The sequence below is a fragment of the Fundulus heteroclitus genome, unplaced genomic scaffold, assembly GCF_011125445.2.
Source record: "Fundulus heteroclitus isolate FHET01 unplaced genomic scaffold, MU-UCD_Fhet_4.1 scaffold_442, whole genome shotgun sequence".
Taxonomy (NCBI): Eukaryota; Metazoa; Chordata; class Actinopteri; order Cyprinodontiformes; family Fundulidae; genus Fundulus; species Fundulus heteroclitus.
In genome coordinates this window covers 51,259-69,113 of record NW_023396860.1, presented here as the reverse complement: position 1 = coordinate 69,113, position 17,855 = coordinate 51,259, and the positions used below count along the sequence as shown (strand labels likewise).

Here is a 17,855-nt window from a genome sequence, read left to right as displayed (position 1 = left end):
TTTTAGTTCTGTGTTCGCTTCCCCAGGAGTGAATGCTGCTTGTCGGGACTTTGATGCAATCAACTGGTTTCCTTATATAGGACATTTTTGACCAATCTGTATAATCTGACCCAATCTGTATAATATGATTGAACTTGACTTTGTTAAGTGCCTTGAGATGACATGTTTCATGATTTGGCGCTATATAAATAAAATTGAATTGAATTGAATTGAATTTTTCAGTTAGCGGATGTAAATTAGCATTTTGTTCTTTTTTTCAGTCCTCACATGTGCGCTACAGCTGCACAGTGTACTGATTGTGAGTTTGTAATTTAAAATATTATCACAATCTGAAATGATTGCTTGGATTGAATATTGAATGGGCTTAACACTCAATAGCTACATTTACATGGACAGAAGCAATCGGAATAAAGGGCCGATCAGAATAAAAATGCGTCATGTAAACAAGCCAATCGGAATATTATGATCGTAATAAAATTGTATTCCAAATGAGAGAGGTGGTTTATGCTGATTGATAATCCGATCAACGTGCGTATAAATGCTTGTCAGGCTCAAATTAAATCGAGTGTGGCAAACTAACCCTAGTGCGCCTGACGTAAACATGACGTATTTTCGCGTTGGTGAGTGGCGGAAATACGTTGGGACCAAAACAGTCAGGACTCCTGATACAATCTTTCTGTTCGAAAAAAGAAAAGAGCTCAAAATTGTTGCTTACTCAGTAACGTTTAAACCATAATTAGAATATTGTACAAGTCCAGCCTGGGCGCTCGGAAGACAAACAAACTCGTATAATGCTGCTTTGTTTATTATTTTTGTTGTTTAACAAAGATGGACGTACTATTTCTGGGTTTTTTTAGGGGAATTTGATAACTGCACGTTAGTGTTTATATTCTATACACGCACATTATAATCGGATTAATTGATTGTGTGCCAATATAAACAGTGCAATCCGATTATTTTATCCGAATACATTTTAATCCGATTGTGAAATTCTGTGCATGTAAACACAGCCAATTTATTAGCCGCACCCTGCAGCTACCAGGTTAACCGCCTTTTGATTCCACAACTGCGTAAGTCTTCATTCAGCGAAGTGTTCTGGATCTTGGCTCAGATATTTTGGTCCATATTTATGTAGTCTCATCGCACAGTTGCTGCAGATTTAGTGGCTTCACATCTACAATGCCAAAAGTGCCCTGGTGGATTGGATCTGGTGATTGTGAAGGAATTTGGAGCACAGAGAACCCATTGTCATGTTCAAGAAACCAGTTTGAGATGATTTGAGCTGACCCTTTAAACGGTCGTCCTAGATCCAAACAGTCCTAAAAAAAAATCCCATTCCTGTCACCAATGTGTTCAGCATGCGGAGATGCTCGCACCGCTTCAGCTGTAATTTCCTCTTGCTGTCAGGAGCCTCTTTAATTAGTTAAAACCAGTGAAGTCAGAACATGCCTCCCCCACACCACTGTCTTCCCACTCCGTTTCACTTCTATATATATCACTCCGCCTCAGCTCCGGGGATTCATGTAGGTGTGTGTGTTTGGAGCGGGCTCCGTCCCGTCCGGGGCGTGCATTTGTGCTTTGCACATAATGTTTTTGGTGCAGAGTGTTCCCGGTGTGTGCATCAGTGAGTGGTTATGTGGAGCCGCACAGATGCCTGCGCTGAATGAAATATTCAGGTGACAGGCTGATACTCGGCTCCCGGAAATCTCTCTCGCTCTCCTTCTGTTTCTGCTCCTACATGCTGTCACGTTGCAGGGAGTTTTAGTCAAAGTTTCCTCTACATCCTTGCAGCAGATTTTCTAAAATGATTAAAAAGGTGGAAGAAAATGTTCCAAATATCTTCAGAAAGCCTAGAGAACTATTGGTTAAAGCTTGGGTTATAAAAACTTAAAGACTTTATTTGCAAAATTATTCATGCCTTTTGGTCATTTACTTGTCATAACCACAGCTTTTAATGCTTTATTGGGATTTAATGTGACAGACCTACAATAGGTAATGCCTAGTTGAGAAACAGAATTACACTGCAAACACAGAACTAAAAATAAGTAACATTTTCTTAAAATTGGTGTATCTGGCCTTGATTTGAGCAGGTAAATAAGATGATCTGCCAATAGAATAAGACTTTTGCACTTAAAATAGAAACAATTCATCTCCATCATCTTATTTCAAGTGCAGGATGTCTAATTATCTTAATTTAGGGGTCAAAATACTCATCCCATTGGCAGATGATCTTATTTACCTGCTCAAATCAAGGACAAATACATTATGTTTAAGAACATTTTGCTTATTTTTAGATCCGTTTTTGCAGTGTAAAAAGATATGCATTTTAAAGCTTTTTACAGATGCAAGTAGCTCAAGCTTAGATGGGATGAAGTGTGTGAGTGTAAGTTAGACTTGCACTCACGTTGGGCCTTTCTAACACTCTCTAACGCTTTGATTTAAACCATTATAGCTCTTGTTGTAGGGTTTAGGGTTGCTCTTTTGCTGGAAGGTGAACTTCCAGTCCTGTCTCAAGTCTTGCGGCGTCTTAACCGGTTTTATTCCTGTATTCCCTTGTGTTTAGCGCTGTTGATCTCCTCTTTCTCTCCCATCAGTATCCCTGTCCCCGCTGATTAAAAGCGCACTTACAGCAGAACGTGGCCACCGCCAGGAGTGGTTGGGATCCGTTTTAGTTTCTCTCCACACTTTGTGTTTTGCATGTAGGCCTGAGATTAGAATTTCCTCTACTACCATTTATATGTATCCCTGCGTCGCTTGTTGCAAACTGCTCTTCAACATTGACTTTCTTCTTTTTGATGCTCCATAAAAAGCCAGGTTTACGGATTGCACGACTTACGGTCCCCACCTGAGCTTTTGAATCTCTGCAGCTCTTCCAGAGAAGCTCCTTGACTGCTTCTCTGACTAACGCTGTCCTTGCAGGGGGCCTCTCAGTTTTCTTAAACGGCCACATCTCGGTAGCTTTGAATTTCTGCCTTTTAGTATTTTTCAGTTGAGGATTGATCGAGCTCTGTGAGATGTTCAAACCTTGTTTTATTACCTAACTCTACTTTGAACATTTCTACGTTTTGTTCACTAATGTTCTCGAGCAAACCTCAGAGGTCAGAAACAGAAGAGCGTCCTTTATACCGAGATGAAATTACACACAGATATGCTTGATTTAATAATGAGCTGGCTTCAGCTGATTTTATTTTGTGGTTTCAAAGTAGAGTGGCGGAAAAGAAATGTACGCCGCTGTTACTTGTAAAATAAGTGTTGAAAACCATAATTGCTTCCATTTACTTCACACTTATACACGTTGTGTTGGTTCAGAACATAAAATCTCACTAAAAACACTGAACCGTGTCGCTTTAAATCGAACGTGAAAAGGTTAGATGGGAATCAATGCTTTTGTATACGGAAACAGGGCAATGATTCCAGACTTTTGCACGCTCTATCTGCAACGGTGAGTGCATGAAAAGCACAGATAGAAGCAGAGAATGAGGAGCAGGGAGTTGTTGCCCATGGGCTTGGGAGCACTTTGTGCATTATGCATCAACCTCTTTCTTGTTGTTTTTCTTTCATACCTTCCTCCCACCTTCCTGCCTCAGGTTGCATCAGCTGAAATCAAAGGCACCAACTTTTCTTTGACCCCGACCGGAGCCCATTTCAGTCGAATCACAGAACAAAATCCAAGGACGCGGCTCGTGTCTGCTTTGACTAATTCATAAATTGTGATGGTTAATGCTTGTTGCTCGTAGGAGAGAATGTCTCACCTGGGAGACCGACAGAGGCATCAGACTCTTGTTAGTAAAATACTGTCAGCACCGCAAATAGAGGGTGACGTGGCGGAGGGGATGCAGCAGGACTGCAGATAAGAGGCAGGAAATACCTAATTTGGCTGCTACAGACTAATTTGTGAAACGTTTTAGTAGTTCATGATTTCTGAATAAGCTTTACGTCTTTATAATAGCAAAAGCTGCACTTTCAAGATCTTTTTAAAACGAAATAACCCATTTCTTAGCATAATTCTATTTAGTGAATTTGAATCTGAAATTTATCTAGCATATTATTAATTGAAATGGCAGTTCCCTTCCACCCATTCAAGCTTGATTCTTATAATTTGTGTAAATTTGTTTTAATAAAATAGAGCTGTATGACATGGGGACGTTTCGGCACACTTATGCCATTAACGGCATACACATTTTTGAGTTGCCAATAACATCTTTTAGGATGTCACGAAGAACATTTTGTGGCAGATGTAATGAAATTCCCACAAGGCTTTTCGTGAATGTTACGCCTCGGGCTGCAGCTGTCACAGATGTGGAAGAATTAAACAGAATTATTAATGCGGCGCGGTGCGGCGGCACGGTTGGCAGCAAGAAGGTCCCGGGTTCTCTCTGTGTGGAGCTCGCATGTTCTCCCTGTGCCTGCGTGGACTCTCTGCGGGTGCTCCGACTTCCTCCCACGGCCCAGAAACATGACTTTTATGTTTACTGGTCTCTAAATGTCTTCAGGTGTGGGTGTGTGGGTAGTTTATTCTGTGTGTCTCTGTGTTGTCCTATCCCGGCCCGGGGTTAGTCCTCCTCTTGCCCAATGACCGCTGGATGTAGATGATGGATGGCTGGATATTATGGCTGATTTTTATATATATATATTTTATGACAAGTCATTCTAACAAGTCGTTATTCCTAAGTACCTTTTAAAATACCCGAATAAAAGGCTAATTCATTTGTGATTACGTCTGAGATGTTGCAGTTTCATCGAGCGCAGCTATTTAAAACGGTATTTAAAGTGATGCGTGTGTTTAAACACCAAAAACTAAAGCCGTGTGGCTCACTATTATAAGGCAAGGCGAGTTTATTTATGAAGCAAATTTACAGTACTAATACGGTTCAAAGTGCTGTGGAGAACATCTGAGATGAGAAACAAAGACATTTTGTCTGGTTGCTAAAACATGTTTTTTATGTTTGTTTTCTTTGTCTAAATTATCCCTATTTTTTTCATTGATACCAACAAGAAGGCTTTTAAGGTATGTGATATAAAAAGGTCCAGCTTCTAACCCAGAAGGCGAAATATCATTATGTCAGCTAAACAACGGTAGAATGACCCAACAATTACTAAACTTTCTTTTTTGTATTTCTTTTAATAATAATGGTGAACTTTCAAACTCTACTGGGCTTCTAGAAATCACCGTAACATCCTCCCCAGCTTGGTGGAAGTTTTTTTTTAACCTTCAGAGTCACTTAAAAAAGCTAAACCCTTTTTTACGCTACATTGCTAAAGGTCTTTGGTCACCAATCCAAATCATTGAATTGACAACAGATGTATAACGTCCAGGACCTACGCGTGCAAGTCCTCAGGAAAACTTTAAATGACTTTCAAAAAGCAATTGATCAAGACCTCCAGATTTCAGGAACGTTTGGCGTCTCATAGAAACAAAATACAATGAAGTTGAGTTAGGTTTCAAACATCTTAGTGGTCAGTTTAGATCTAAAAGGGTAACCGTTGGCATTTTCGTTTTGTCTTGGCAGAACCACCCAGGGCTGGAGGACATCAGTCCCAGTGAGGAGGTGACCGATACGGAGGACAATGAGGAGGAGGATCTGGGAGTTCTGGACGACCAGCGGAGCGTCATTCTCCACCTGCTCTCCCAGCTCAAACTGGGGATGGACCTCACGCGGGTGAGCCGCCGCCCACCTCTTCACGTTTATACAGCTGAGACGCTACAGAGTTTGTAAACCTGCTTCTCCTCCATAGGTGGTGCTGCCTACGTTCATTTTGGAAAAGCGATCCCTGCTGGAGATGTACGCCAACTTCATGGCACACCCTGATATGTTCCTGTCGATCACAGCCGGGGCCACGGCCGAGGACCGCATCGTGCGCTTTGTGGAGTACTACCTGACTGCTTTTCACGAGGGACGCAAAGGCGCCGTGGCCAAGAAGCCCTACAACCCGGTCCTGGGGGAGACCTTCCACTGTTCCTGGGAAGTACCTCGGGATAAAGTCAAACCTTTGGTCAGATCAAACCTGGGGCCGACTCGAGAACCGGGCAGAGGATCCAACAACTCGCAGCTAGGGGAAGACTCACCCGAAGGCTCCTACAGAGTGCGGTTTGTCGCAGAGCAGGTGTCCCATCATCCACCTGTGTCCGGGTTTTACTGTGAGTGCCGGGAGCGCCAGATGTGCGTCAACGCTCACGTGTGGACCAAGAGCAAGTTCATGGGCATGTCTGTTGGCGTGTCAATGGTTGGAGAAGGTAAATCAGACCACCATTACAAATATAATCCAGTATTTGGGGGTGTAATGCGTTACAGAAATTGCTCTGTTCTACATTTAGTATAAAAAAAAAAGAAAAGCAAACCAACATGGCCATCAAAGGGGCTCTAATGTTGAAGGCTAATGAAAAAAACAAGACTTTCTACGGTTAACAGAACTAAAAATAAGTAAAATGTTCTTAAAGTTAGCATATTTGTCCTTGATTTGAGCAGGTAAATAAAATGATTTGCCAATGGAATAAGATTTTTGCACTTAAAATAGGAACAATTCATCTCCATCATCTAATTTCAAGTTCAGGATGTCTAATTATCTTATTTTAGGGGTCAAAACACTCATTCCATTGGCAGACATTCTTATTTACCTGCTCAAATCAAGGACAAATACACTAACTTTAAGAACATTTTACTTATTTTTAGATCCCTTTTTGCAGTGCCCTTTATAATAAACATGGTTTAATGTTTTTTGTCCATCTTGAAGGAATTGCTGTCCAAAGAGAAAATCTCTAAAAGATGCAACTTTTTCTAAAAATAGTAAAGGAAATACTATTTGTTTGAGTTAATCCTTTCCTAAGGCAATGCAAAATAAAAGGCAGCAGAGAGCCGTAGTGTTGTAATACTCTGTAGGAGTCTTAGATTTTGCTTAAATTTTTGCAGTAAAATTATATCCCTTTAATTACAGCAATAATATAAAAAATCACTTCACATTAGTGTTGTTTTGAACTTAGTTTTGTCTCCCTGAAAGTCTTGGCCTTGGCTCATTCTCGGGTCAGATGATTTTAAGTAAAACACTGAAGAACTATTTATCCCCCCATTGTAAAAAAACAAAACAAAAACAAAAAAAAAACACCCAAACTATATAAAATATAAGATGTTGATAACTCAAATGGCATGACAATCAACAAGAGGTGGTGTCTAATAACTGCCTGGTGGCATATATAACTATGTTTTTTTTGTGTTTTCAATGCCATGATAAATCAGATGGACTGGATTTATGGCCCTTTTGGCTTACCGTAGCTCCTTTATTTGCTGTCTCCTGATGCTTCAGATAACAGGAAACTTTTTTCTGGCCAATTAAACTTACATGTGGGTCTATAGCTCATACTTGTTATTACTAGCCATTTTTGAATTGCGTTGATGTGGAGTGCTGCTGGCTTTTTACTCAGAATCATAATTTCTTCCATTGCATGCGCCAGATTGCATATTGTTAGATAAAAAACATTTAGCTTCATTAATAAGTTTAATAATTAGGCTAAACTACATAAATGAGGTATGTTCTTTCCTTCCCAACCAACTAGGATTTTAACACAGATGTTTTTGATTCTGTATATTCAGAAAGAAAACTGATAGTTTGTAAAACTACAAAAATATCTATTATTCCCAAACGTTTGAATCAAAAGACTGCAAAGACAACAGATATTAGCATACCTGTTAAGGCAACATAATTATTGAGAAAGCTGTTTGAAGAAACAATCTCTCTCTCTTTTTTCCATTATGGTGAACTTTTCCTGATGTCTGTGAAGATTTGTCATTCCAGCAAATGTTTTGTTTGAAAAATAAAAGTTGGCAGCTGTTTAAGAGAGGACTCAGCAACCTGTCAGAATCCAAAGCACGAGCTTCCTTACATAATAAAACCGCAGCACAAAAACGCCACCGAGCTGACTCTCCTGATTTCAGCTGCTTCTGGACAAAAACAAAAGAAAAAGCACCTGAACAAAGCTGAGAGGATGGCATCCAGCTGAACGGAGCGGTCGTTTATTCATTAATCACAATGATGGAAGTTTGGCTTGGAATAAGAGAAGACAAATGTTGCATAAAGTCACTTTATTATGGTTCAAATTTGACTACCAGTTGGCTTTGAGGCACAATGAGGCAATTGTCGATATGAAGATGACTTAAAAGCTCATTATTTCAATTTAAATTGACGCGTCAAGTATTTTAAAAATATTGACTGTTATGCATGTTTATTTTTTTAAATAAAAGGGTGGACCTCATGTTCTGTGATCAGCGAGTTCAGGTCTGCTCACTAAGAAGACCCAATACCTTTTCCTACGATAATTATCAAAATCGTTTTTATTTTAATGTGGAAAGACAGAATATTGAGTAGAGATCCAGATGTCTAAAATTGATCTCCATGTTACTGAGTGAAATGGACATTTGATTTCTCAGCATTAAAGGATTTACGGCTTGGTGTAAAACCGTCTCTGTCACAGCAGGTAGATGCCTTCTGTAGGTGAACACCACATTTGCAAATATCTCAGGTTGGATGTCAGTCATTTTTACAGAAACTGAAATCCTACGGGTGTTTCAGGTTAACAAGTGCCAGATGCTTCCACGGACAAGTGAAGGACTCTGGTTTGGAGACTGGCTAGACCACCTCATGCCCCTCATGTGATTCCTCTTTAGCTTTTTCTGCTGCCTTTATAGTGATTGTTGACTATTGTAATGCTGGAAGAGCCATTCGTGACCCAACTTCAGCGTCCTAACTGAAGGAAGAAGGTTGCCACCCAAGAGGAATGGTACACTGGCTGATACAAGGCAGTGAAGTCCTGTACCCTTATTAGAAAACACCCCCGAACCATTACATCCAGGGGTAAATTGAAAGACGATCAATAAATGTAGTTAATAATAATAAAATGAGCTCATAAGTCTGAGCAAACTCTGCTAACATTAAGCTTTCTGTCTGGAACAGAAGCTTTAAAATCAGTGCTTTGCTCTTATAGCAAACCTTTCAGTTTTAAACCAGATGACGCCACATTAAACAGCAATCCTGACCTCTCAGTCAGCACCTGAACGCCTCGTACAGTCAGCCACCGGTGATTCATCACCAGCAGCTGAAGTACAGCAAGTCCTTGAGTTGAAGTGCAGCACCTGGACAGATCCAGTCAGACCTGAGGAGATCTGTTGGCAGCCGGTGAATCATCGCTGTTGCAGTTTCAGAACATGGTGACATTCACCTCATATTGACCGCTGTTTGTTTTGCAGCAGCTTCTGATACTATTTTTTTTTTCTTTTTGGTGTCACTGATGGGCAGTGAGTCAGTAGGAGTAAAGCAGGGGGTTTTACAGCAGCTGGTTTAATCTGATGTGGATAATACTGAACCTCGGGTATCAAAAAGATCAATATGAAAGGGAAATATTTATATGGATTTGAAGCAGCAATGTCTTGCAAAAGTGTTGATACAGTTTAACTTTTTCTGTTCTGTCAATTTACAAACACAAACCTTAAAAGAAAGAAATTTACTGTACAATGAACCAAAATCATTCATACTCGTCACCTGATATAGGCAAGTAACATTCCCTATAAACAATCGGCTCTCTCCATCAACAATGTCTTAGTCTCAATCCTAAAGGACTCTTTAGCCAACGCGAACGTGCGTCAGTAAGGAAGGAGGTAGGAAAGGAATTAAGAATCTTTTATTGTCACCATGATTTTAGCTTTGAGGCAGACACCGGCTTAGGATGTACACAAATCACATGACACATAGACAACAGACTTGGTGTTTAAAGGTTTTTTTTTAGTAGCCTGTATATTCCCTCTGGCAGCTAGTTTTGTCTAGGAACACCGCAACGTCTCTTACCGGCGTTAAGAACCCTTGAGGTATCCCACAGTCCTTTGCGTGACGTGACGTATAAGCACAGCCCCCTCACGTGAATCAACGAAAATGTCCGGAGACAAGAGAGCGCGCACTTTGGAGTTCATTTTCGGAAGGCTTTAGGCCTGAATTTGACTCGCATCGTCCATGTGTGTTTCTGTCATGTAATGACGTCGAAGTTAAAGGCTGTCCGAATCCGGCACAGCAGACTGAGGCTCCTTTCTTCCCCATGATCGAGTTCTTACTGTTGACCCCGTGAAAGGTTAAAGAACAGGAGCAAGGAGGCATTATTAGGGGTATTCGGATGGAGCCCCAGTCACATTTTCCTTCTTTCAAACTAAGAGGTACGTCCTGGAACTACTTCAGTTCAGAGTGCAGCCCATGTTTATTTCCTGGTTCCTGAGCCAATCATATGAGAGTTCCCAGCGTTCACAAAACAGAGCACAGCATTTGGTATTTTATTTTGGCAGTAAGAGAAGCGGACCAGAAATGAAACAGAATACCTGTCCTGTGGAAGTAAAAATTCAGTGAGGCTTCACAGCAGCAGGACCGTTGATGAAATGTCAGTCTGTGGTAGACGTTGTGTATGTGTTGTTCTGATTTGCAACTCTAGGTGTTTTTACTTATAGCTCCTTTAATATATTTCATTGGGATTTTAAGTGATGAACCCATAGAAAGTACCACATGATTAGCAAGTGGAAGGAAAACTATATATTTTTCCCCCCTAGTTTTTTTTAACAAATAAAAATCTGAATAGTGTGGCATAAATTAGTATTTAGGTAACATTAATTCTGATCACACTATGTAAAACCAATTGCAGAACCTCTCGACAAGTTGTCGAGAGGTTTTAAGCAAAACACCAGAGGTGGATCATAAATTCGATTCAGTTTTATTTATATAGCGCCAATTCATAAAACATGTCATCTCAAGGCCCTTTCCAGAGTCAAATTCAATCAGATTATACAGATGGATCATAAATGGCACACATACTTCCTAAATTTGAAGGATTTCATGTTTCACAAAATACATCTAATTTCTTCACAGTTAGAACCACCATTGTATGTTTTAGAGATGCACACAATATGTCGGATTGTGTTTGAATATTCGCATTGGCAGTTGATGTAATATTTGCTAGCATGTTACAGTTCAAGTACGATTTATGCAAATTCTGCATTTAAATTATATATTTGGCTTCTTGGATGGGCTTTCACTGCCCTTGGTGCTTTAACTTGGGAATATTTTTTGTGACAGTGATATTAAAGCTCACAGAGAGCAGTGGAGACTTTGTAAAGAAAAAGTAAGAAAAGACTTGGAGACGATGGATTTTTCATAATCAGTATTATCAGCATATTCAGTAAAATCAACTCTTTCATGTTTTACTGAAATCATGCAGCCATCCCACTCATTTCAATCTCGTCCTTTTGCCCGTCTGTCCAAAAATGATCTGTCTACACCAATTAATATGTAAGTATGTAAAGGTGGGAAAAGAAATGAATAATAAGAGAACATTGTCTTTGCGAGAGGCTGCTAGAAGATCCAAATTTGGTTTGTGTAGAAGCATTTTCAAGCCTAAAAGATCAGCAGAACGTCGTTTAACAAACTGGACCGAAAGTGAGAGTTTTCTAAATCAATTTAATAATTTAATACTTTGTATCAAATATGTTATTAGATTTAAAAAAGAAACAAGAAATGTGAGAGACAGCATCACTGAATCTTTGAGAACGTTAGATTTGCAAGATCAAAACCAAAATTGGGAAACATTAAGAGTGGAACAAGACTTTGAGTTCAGATCCAGTTAAATTCAGAAGCAGAGCTGTGAAACAAGAAGGGCCCCTTAAACTCTGCTGCTTTCTCCTTTTTTAGCCAGTCCTTGTACCTGACCACGGCTTGTACTTATAAGATTAAAGGGATAAGTGGAGGACGGAAGAAAAAAAAGATGGGGAAAAAATCCACCCTTAGCAGATGAGCAGTCTTTAGAATAAACAGGAAAAGCAGCTCATCTAAGGGCCTGATTGTTTTTTTACCTCATAATTCAGATTTAAGTGGCTTAAACAAAACATTCCTCCGAAAATTACCAGGTGCACTGGTTGGAATTTTTTTTCCGATACATTTTGTCTACAGACGCCCCTCTTATGTATTTTTAATCCCAGAGCTTGAGGCTGTTGTTAACACTGAACAGTTTTATCTCTAACAAATCCCCGCTGTTGTTTCCTGCTCACAGTGGCGCCACATTGCAGATTTTTCCCTCCTGCAGCGAAATCCGGCCTCACAAGTGGTCTCCTGTAAGCATGCAAGAACAGAACACTATTCATAAGGCAAAGAGAGCTTGTTTATTGCAGAATAAGATGCCCAAGTCACATGTGTTGAGAGGATGGATCATAGCCTTTTCTATGGGAAAGCCCAAAGACGGCCAGGGTGAGGCGATTAATACAGAACTAAACTGATTAAATCTCCTCCTGAAGTAGTAAGTCTGAGCTCAATCTCAGTCAGATTGGATGGAGAGGGTCATTAAGCATCTATTTTCAAGTCTTGCTGCAAATTCTCCCTTACATTTAGGTCTGGACTTGGACTAGGCCATTGTATGCTCAGATTCAAGTCATTCCATTGTAGCTCTGGCTGTGGGTTCGGGGTCATTCTCCAGCATGGATCTGAAGCCTTTTACAGACTTTAAGAGGCTTTCATCCAGGATTGTCCTTTCTTTAGATCCAGCCAGCCAGAAAAGACAGGAATAATGCTCCCCACACCATGTTTGACAGGGGGCTGGTGTAGCATTGGTTTGCCCCTAGAGTTAGCTTTAGCATATAAACAAAAATGTTCAGTTTCGTTCAGATCTAAACTTTCTGTACCATCTTTGCTTTATATCTTATATTGTTTAACATTTATCTAGGTTCCTTGTGGTGAATGAGAAATTTTACTTCTTATGGGGTTCTTCTTTCCATTCAAAGCCTCATGATGCTGTTTGTTCCCTATTTTTTGTTTCCCAACAAACCTCTGAGGCCATCGCAGACAAACTGGATTTATACTGGGATTAAATGACACACGGATGGACTATATATGGTGAACAGGTCTTTTTCAATCGCAATGGGTTGCACTGGATTTTATTTTGGGGTGTCAGGCCCCTGGGGCGAAGATTAGAAATGTGTGCCACACTTTTCAGATCTTTATTTGCATAATTTTGAAAACCTTGTTATAATCTTTCTTTCAGTTCTTTGTGTGCAACATAAAATCTCTACAGAGCTCCTTGAAGTCTCTTTTGATGCGACAAAATGTGAACAAGTTTTAGAAGAATTACATTTTGCAGGACACACCATGATGCTAAACAGAATGTGAAGTTCATGAAGCATTCTTTATTTTCTGTGCATTTAGTAATATAGATAACTAAAAGATTTGTCTCGATGATTGATTGAAAAAAAAAAAAAAAGTTATTCTTCAGATTGGACCTTCTAACAATAACAGTGAAGCTGCTATTATCACTCAAACCGCCTCCTCTCACGAGACGCTTACCGCGTCTAATTGCTAACATGCATATTTCACATCCTGCCCTCCTCCTCTTCCTCCCAGGAGTCCTGTGTCTCCTGGAGCACGACGAGGAGTACATCTTCACTCTGCCCTGCGCCTACGCCCGCTCCATCCTCACCGTCCCCTGGGTGGAGCTCGGAGGCAAAGTCTCCATCAACTGCATCAAGAGCGGCTACTCAGCCACGGTGACCTTCCACACAAAGCCTTTCTACGGAGGGAAGGTGCACAGGTGAGCGTTTTTTTGTTGTTGGAAAAGAAATCATCTCTGACAGCTTTTTTACGTCCATCTCACTGCGAGAAAGGACTCCATCCTGCTGCGTCTTATCTCTGACAAACATTCATAAAAGCTGCACACACTGGGGAAGATTATTCCTTTGTGAGGCTGCCTGACTTTTTAATTTATGCCCATCAACCTCTGTTGTAATAGAGGTTGTGGACTGACAGCAGCAGCATGAATAGAGCGTAGTTCTCTCTGCTGATTCTCCATTGTTCAGGTTTTACTTTAATTTTCTACAATGAAATGTTTTTTTTTTTCCTTTCATTTAAGAGGTTACAGAGCAGGCGTTTCTCTCTTCCGCCCCACAAGTGAATTAAAATTCATTAGAAACATCTAACATACTAGTTTTCTAATGCAATTTTGTTAATGAAAGTTTACAAGTCTAAGAAAATAACAGTATTAAACACCAAGAAGGGAAACCAGGTATTTACTGGAAAGCATCCCTCTGATATGAAATCAAACTTAACGGATCCTGCTTTAGGTCAATTAGGATTACCGAATTCATTTCTAATTGTTAGCTGCCAGAATATATGACAGTGAAAGCAATAAGGGACCAAGATCGCGACGCCTTTAATAAACAATTTTGGAAAGTCTGGAGATAAAGGCTGCTGTAGCTTCTGATGGGTTAAACATTTGAGTTTAATTGAGCTTGTTTGTGTAACATCATAGAAAATGTTCCAAAATATTAGAAAGAGATTAGCAGACTTTCACAGGTCTGGTTTCATTTTGTGTGACGGCTTGAAAAGTGTCCAACCACCAAATTGTTAAAGAGTGAGACGGGTTCTGTGACCCAGAGGGGAATGGGTTTTACTGTGAAATGTGTCAACAAAAGCAAAAGACCTTGTCAAAAGATTGTGGTTGAAGCTAGAAAGAGTCTTTATCCGCAGTGAAACATGTCCTGTACCAACACGGGCTGAAAGGTCACTGGGTAAGGAAGGAGCTTTTTTCACCTAAAGCGACATAAAAAGCCAGATTACAGATCGCGAACGCTGTCAGGAGCAAAATACCTTAATTTATAGAGACGTGCCCCGTAGTCTGATGGAGCTAAAGTTGTGGTGTTTGGCTATAATGAGCATTGCAATATTAGGAGGGGAAGTTTGTAGCCTAAGAATACTCCTCCTGGGACGTACAGGGGTGGTAGCATCATGTTGTGGGGGTGTTTTTCTGCAGGATGGACAGGTGCTCTGCACAAAAAGGATGCCATTATGAAAAAATAATGGTATGTGAAAACACTGAAGCCACATCTCAAGATATTTAGCGGGGAAGTTAGAGCTTCAACGAGGAGTCTTTTCAAAAGGACAATGGTCCAAAGCATGTCGTCAAAACGGCTTTCATACAAATGCATAAACGTTTTGGACCCTGATCTCAGCCCTGCAGAACATTTGTAGGCAGAGCTATTAAAAGAAAAAACAGTGAAAGCAAAGGTACTCTGCATACCTGAGTTGCTTTATTATTTATGTAAACTTCTAAATTTCTACAACATCATTTTAAAAATGTATGTTGCCTGGTATTCTGGCAGTTGGCAAAAACATTTAGTGTATTTCTAATTGACCTTTTAAGGGACTACAGATGGAAAAAATAGCCTTTGGGCTTACTCTGGGGCATTTGCTGCAATACTATTTAAGTCCTTGTTAACTAAACCAGTTCTATACTAAAAGCTTAGACTGATTTAATGTCAGTAAGGGAAAAAAACGTGGACAGAAATATCGTCTCAGCAGAAACACCATTTGAATTTAAAAGGTTTTAATGCCTAAACGATTCATAAGACAGCTTTGACATTAGAATTGAGCTCAAAACAAGAAGAAAATCTTTCAAACTCCAACTAAATTATTGCTTCTGGTAATTTCCCATTTTCTGAAACCTAACGGAAAATTAAATGAAAATGGTTCAGAATAATTCTTTTCCTCTTTAACCTACAGGGTGACAGCGGAGGTGAAACACAACCCGACCAGCACCATCGTGTGCAAAGCGCAGGGCGAGTGGAACGGCACGCTGGAGTTCACCTACAGCAGCGGGGAAACCAAAGTGATCGACACGTCCAAACTTCCCGTCACCAGGAAGAAGCTGCGGCCCGTGGAGAGGCAGGGCAGGACGGAGTCCAGGTGAAAACAACACCACTCACTGAAACGTATTAGTTATATAGTTGAAATAATGCCGGATTTTTTTTTTGCATACTTAAACTTTTTCCTCATTTCTGTCACGGTACAACTACGACCTCGAATCGATGTTATTGGGATGGTGGGGGGTAGAATAATTTAGTAGTCCAAAAGTGGAGGCAGGGCGATGCGTGGTTTGCGAGATATTTCCCAAAAAGTGTGCCGGGTGTTTTGTCTTCAGCCCCCCTGGGCCAACACTTTATAACTTTATTTCCTTAACAACACTAAATTTATTAAATAACCACAAACATATTTGTTGTAGTTATAGCTAATGAGCCACTGATTTTTTCTTGTTGACCGGACTTCCCCTTTAAAGGGAACTAAACGCTCTTTAGGATTCTTTTGCTAGATTGAAATTTAGGATCATAAGACGAAACTTCAAGCTGTATTAATACTTTATAAAGGCCCTGTAACCCATAGAGGTCATGGTCGCAACGAGGATTCAAATCCCTGAAACTAAATATTTAAACACAAAGTGATAATGTTGCATCTCTGATCATCTGTATACCGCTAAAAATCAGGATATGGGAACATGTGATGGCATTTGTCGATACGTGTGACGTGAGATGAGCAGGGAGAGGAGGAAAGCTGTTATTAGTCGACCTGAGTGAATCATTTAATGAGCCCAAAAGGGAACAGGGACTTCTCCTCTGTACAGTTACAGTAAGATTTCACCAGGCTGGCTCAGAATGGCTAACAAGTGTAACGGAGTCATGCAGAGAGGAGCCCGAGACGCGGCCTTCAGATATCTAACAAGTACATGTTCTCTGCAGTTCAGCTTCAACTGTTTGTTGCTGAGCCAGAAAGTTTCGCTGCAGTTGGGTCAGAGTCCATAACGCTGTTCCGTTTCATGTTGGTTCTCAGGCGGTTATGGCAGCATGTCACCAAGTCTCTGAAGGAAGGGAACATCGACGAAGCCACTGCGCACAAACACAGGCTGGAGGAGAGCCAGAGGGTGGAGGAGAGGAAGCGGGCAGCGGATAACAAACCCTGGAAACCAAAATATTTTACTAAAGAGGTACAGATACAGCTGGACGACACGTAGACTGTTGAGGGTCGGCAAATTTAAAGCGTTCTGAACAGTTTCAGTTTGGAGAAGTCCACTAATCCAGCTAATAGGTCCATTCAGGTTGGTTTTATTACCCCAGTTCATAGCACTTTATGAAACATTAAAATAAGATCCAGTTATATACTGTAGAACCCAATTAATTAAATTGATCTTATGCTCATGAGCAAGCATGTGGCAATGGTGGAGAGAAATGACTCCCTTTAATGGGGAAGTGTCATGCTTTTTAAATGTCTTCCTCACACATTAGCAATGTGCTGAAACTGGGCCACACCCACTGAAATTAGCCTTTTGTGTCCTCTTGAATCTAATCTGATCCTTTCCTGATGAAAACACATATAACATGATGCCAACTAGTGTTGCGCCGATGCCATTTTTTGGCTCCGATACCCGATACCTGGCTGTGCAGTATTGGGCGATACCGATATCATCTGTTTGAAATTAATGTGTGTGTATATATGAAGAACTGCATACTACTTAGGTTAGTACAACTTTTTATTGCCTACCTGGAATGGGTGACAATAATTGAATAAACGTTTGGCTCTCAAAGGCCAAAATAATGCAACATTCGTGAAATTATAACATGTATAATAAGCTGCAACAGTAAGACAGTAAAATTACATTAATAATTGAATAATCTCTTTTAAACCCTGAGTTTTGGCTCTCAAATGCCGAAATAGTGCAACTTTCATGAACTTATATAACATGTATAATACTAGTCAGGAGAGAGAAGGCTGCGTTCAAGGTGACATACAAACAAAATAGTATCGGTGCCCTATTTGTTGGTACTTGCCGATACCGATACCACCATTTTAGTGCTGGATCGGAGCCCCGTCCGATACTGGTATCGGTATCGGTGCAACACTAATGCCAACCCTCGTATTTCACGGCTGTGATGGTGTTCTTAGGTCAGAAAACTTCACCCAGATGTAAAAATTGGTCATTCTGGCCAAACAATTGAATTTCACCAGACAGGACAGGACACGTCTTC

At 40.3% G+C, this 17,855-nt stretch overlaps 1 protein-coding gene across 1 annotated transcript in view; it reads left to right on the top strand.

Moving 5' to 3' along the window:
- Positions 1 to 17,855, top strand: part of LOC105931645 (oxysterol-binding protein-related protein 10) — a gene marked incomplete at its 5' end in the record, with an annotated part of 47,332 nt that overhangs the window by 27,287 nt on the left and 2,190 nt on the right. The window contains 5 exon segments of the mRNA XM_036131609.1: positions 5,511 to 5,660; positions 5,737 to 6,235; positions 13,408 to 13,594; positions 15,562 to 15,744; positions 16,663 to 16,816. Of these exon segments, the coding sequence (XP_035987502.1) occupies positions 5,511 to 5,660; positions 5,737 to 6,235; positions 13,408 to 13,594; positions 15,562 to 15,744; positions 16,663 to 16,816 (1,173 nt within the window).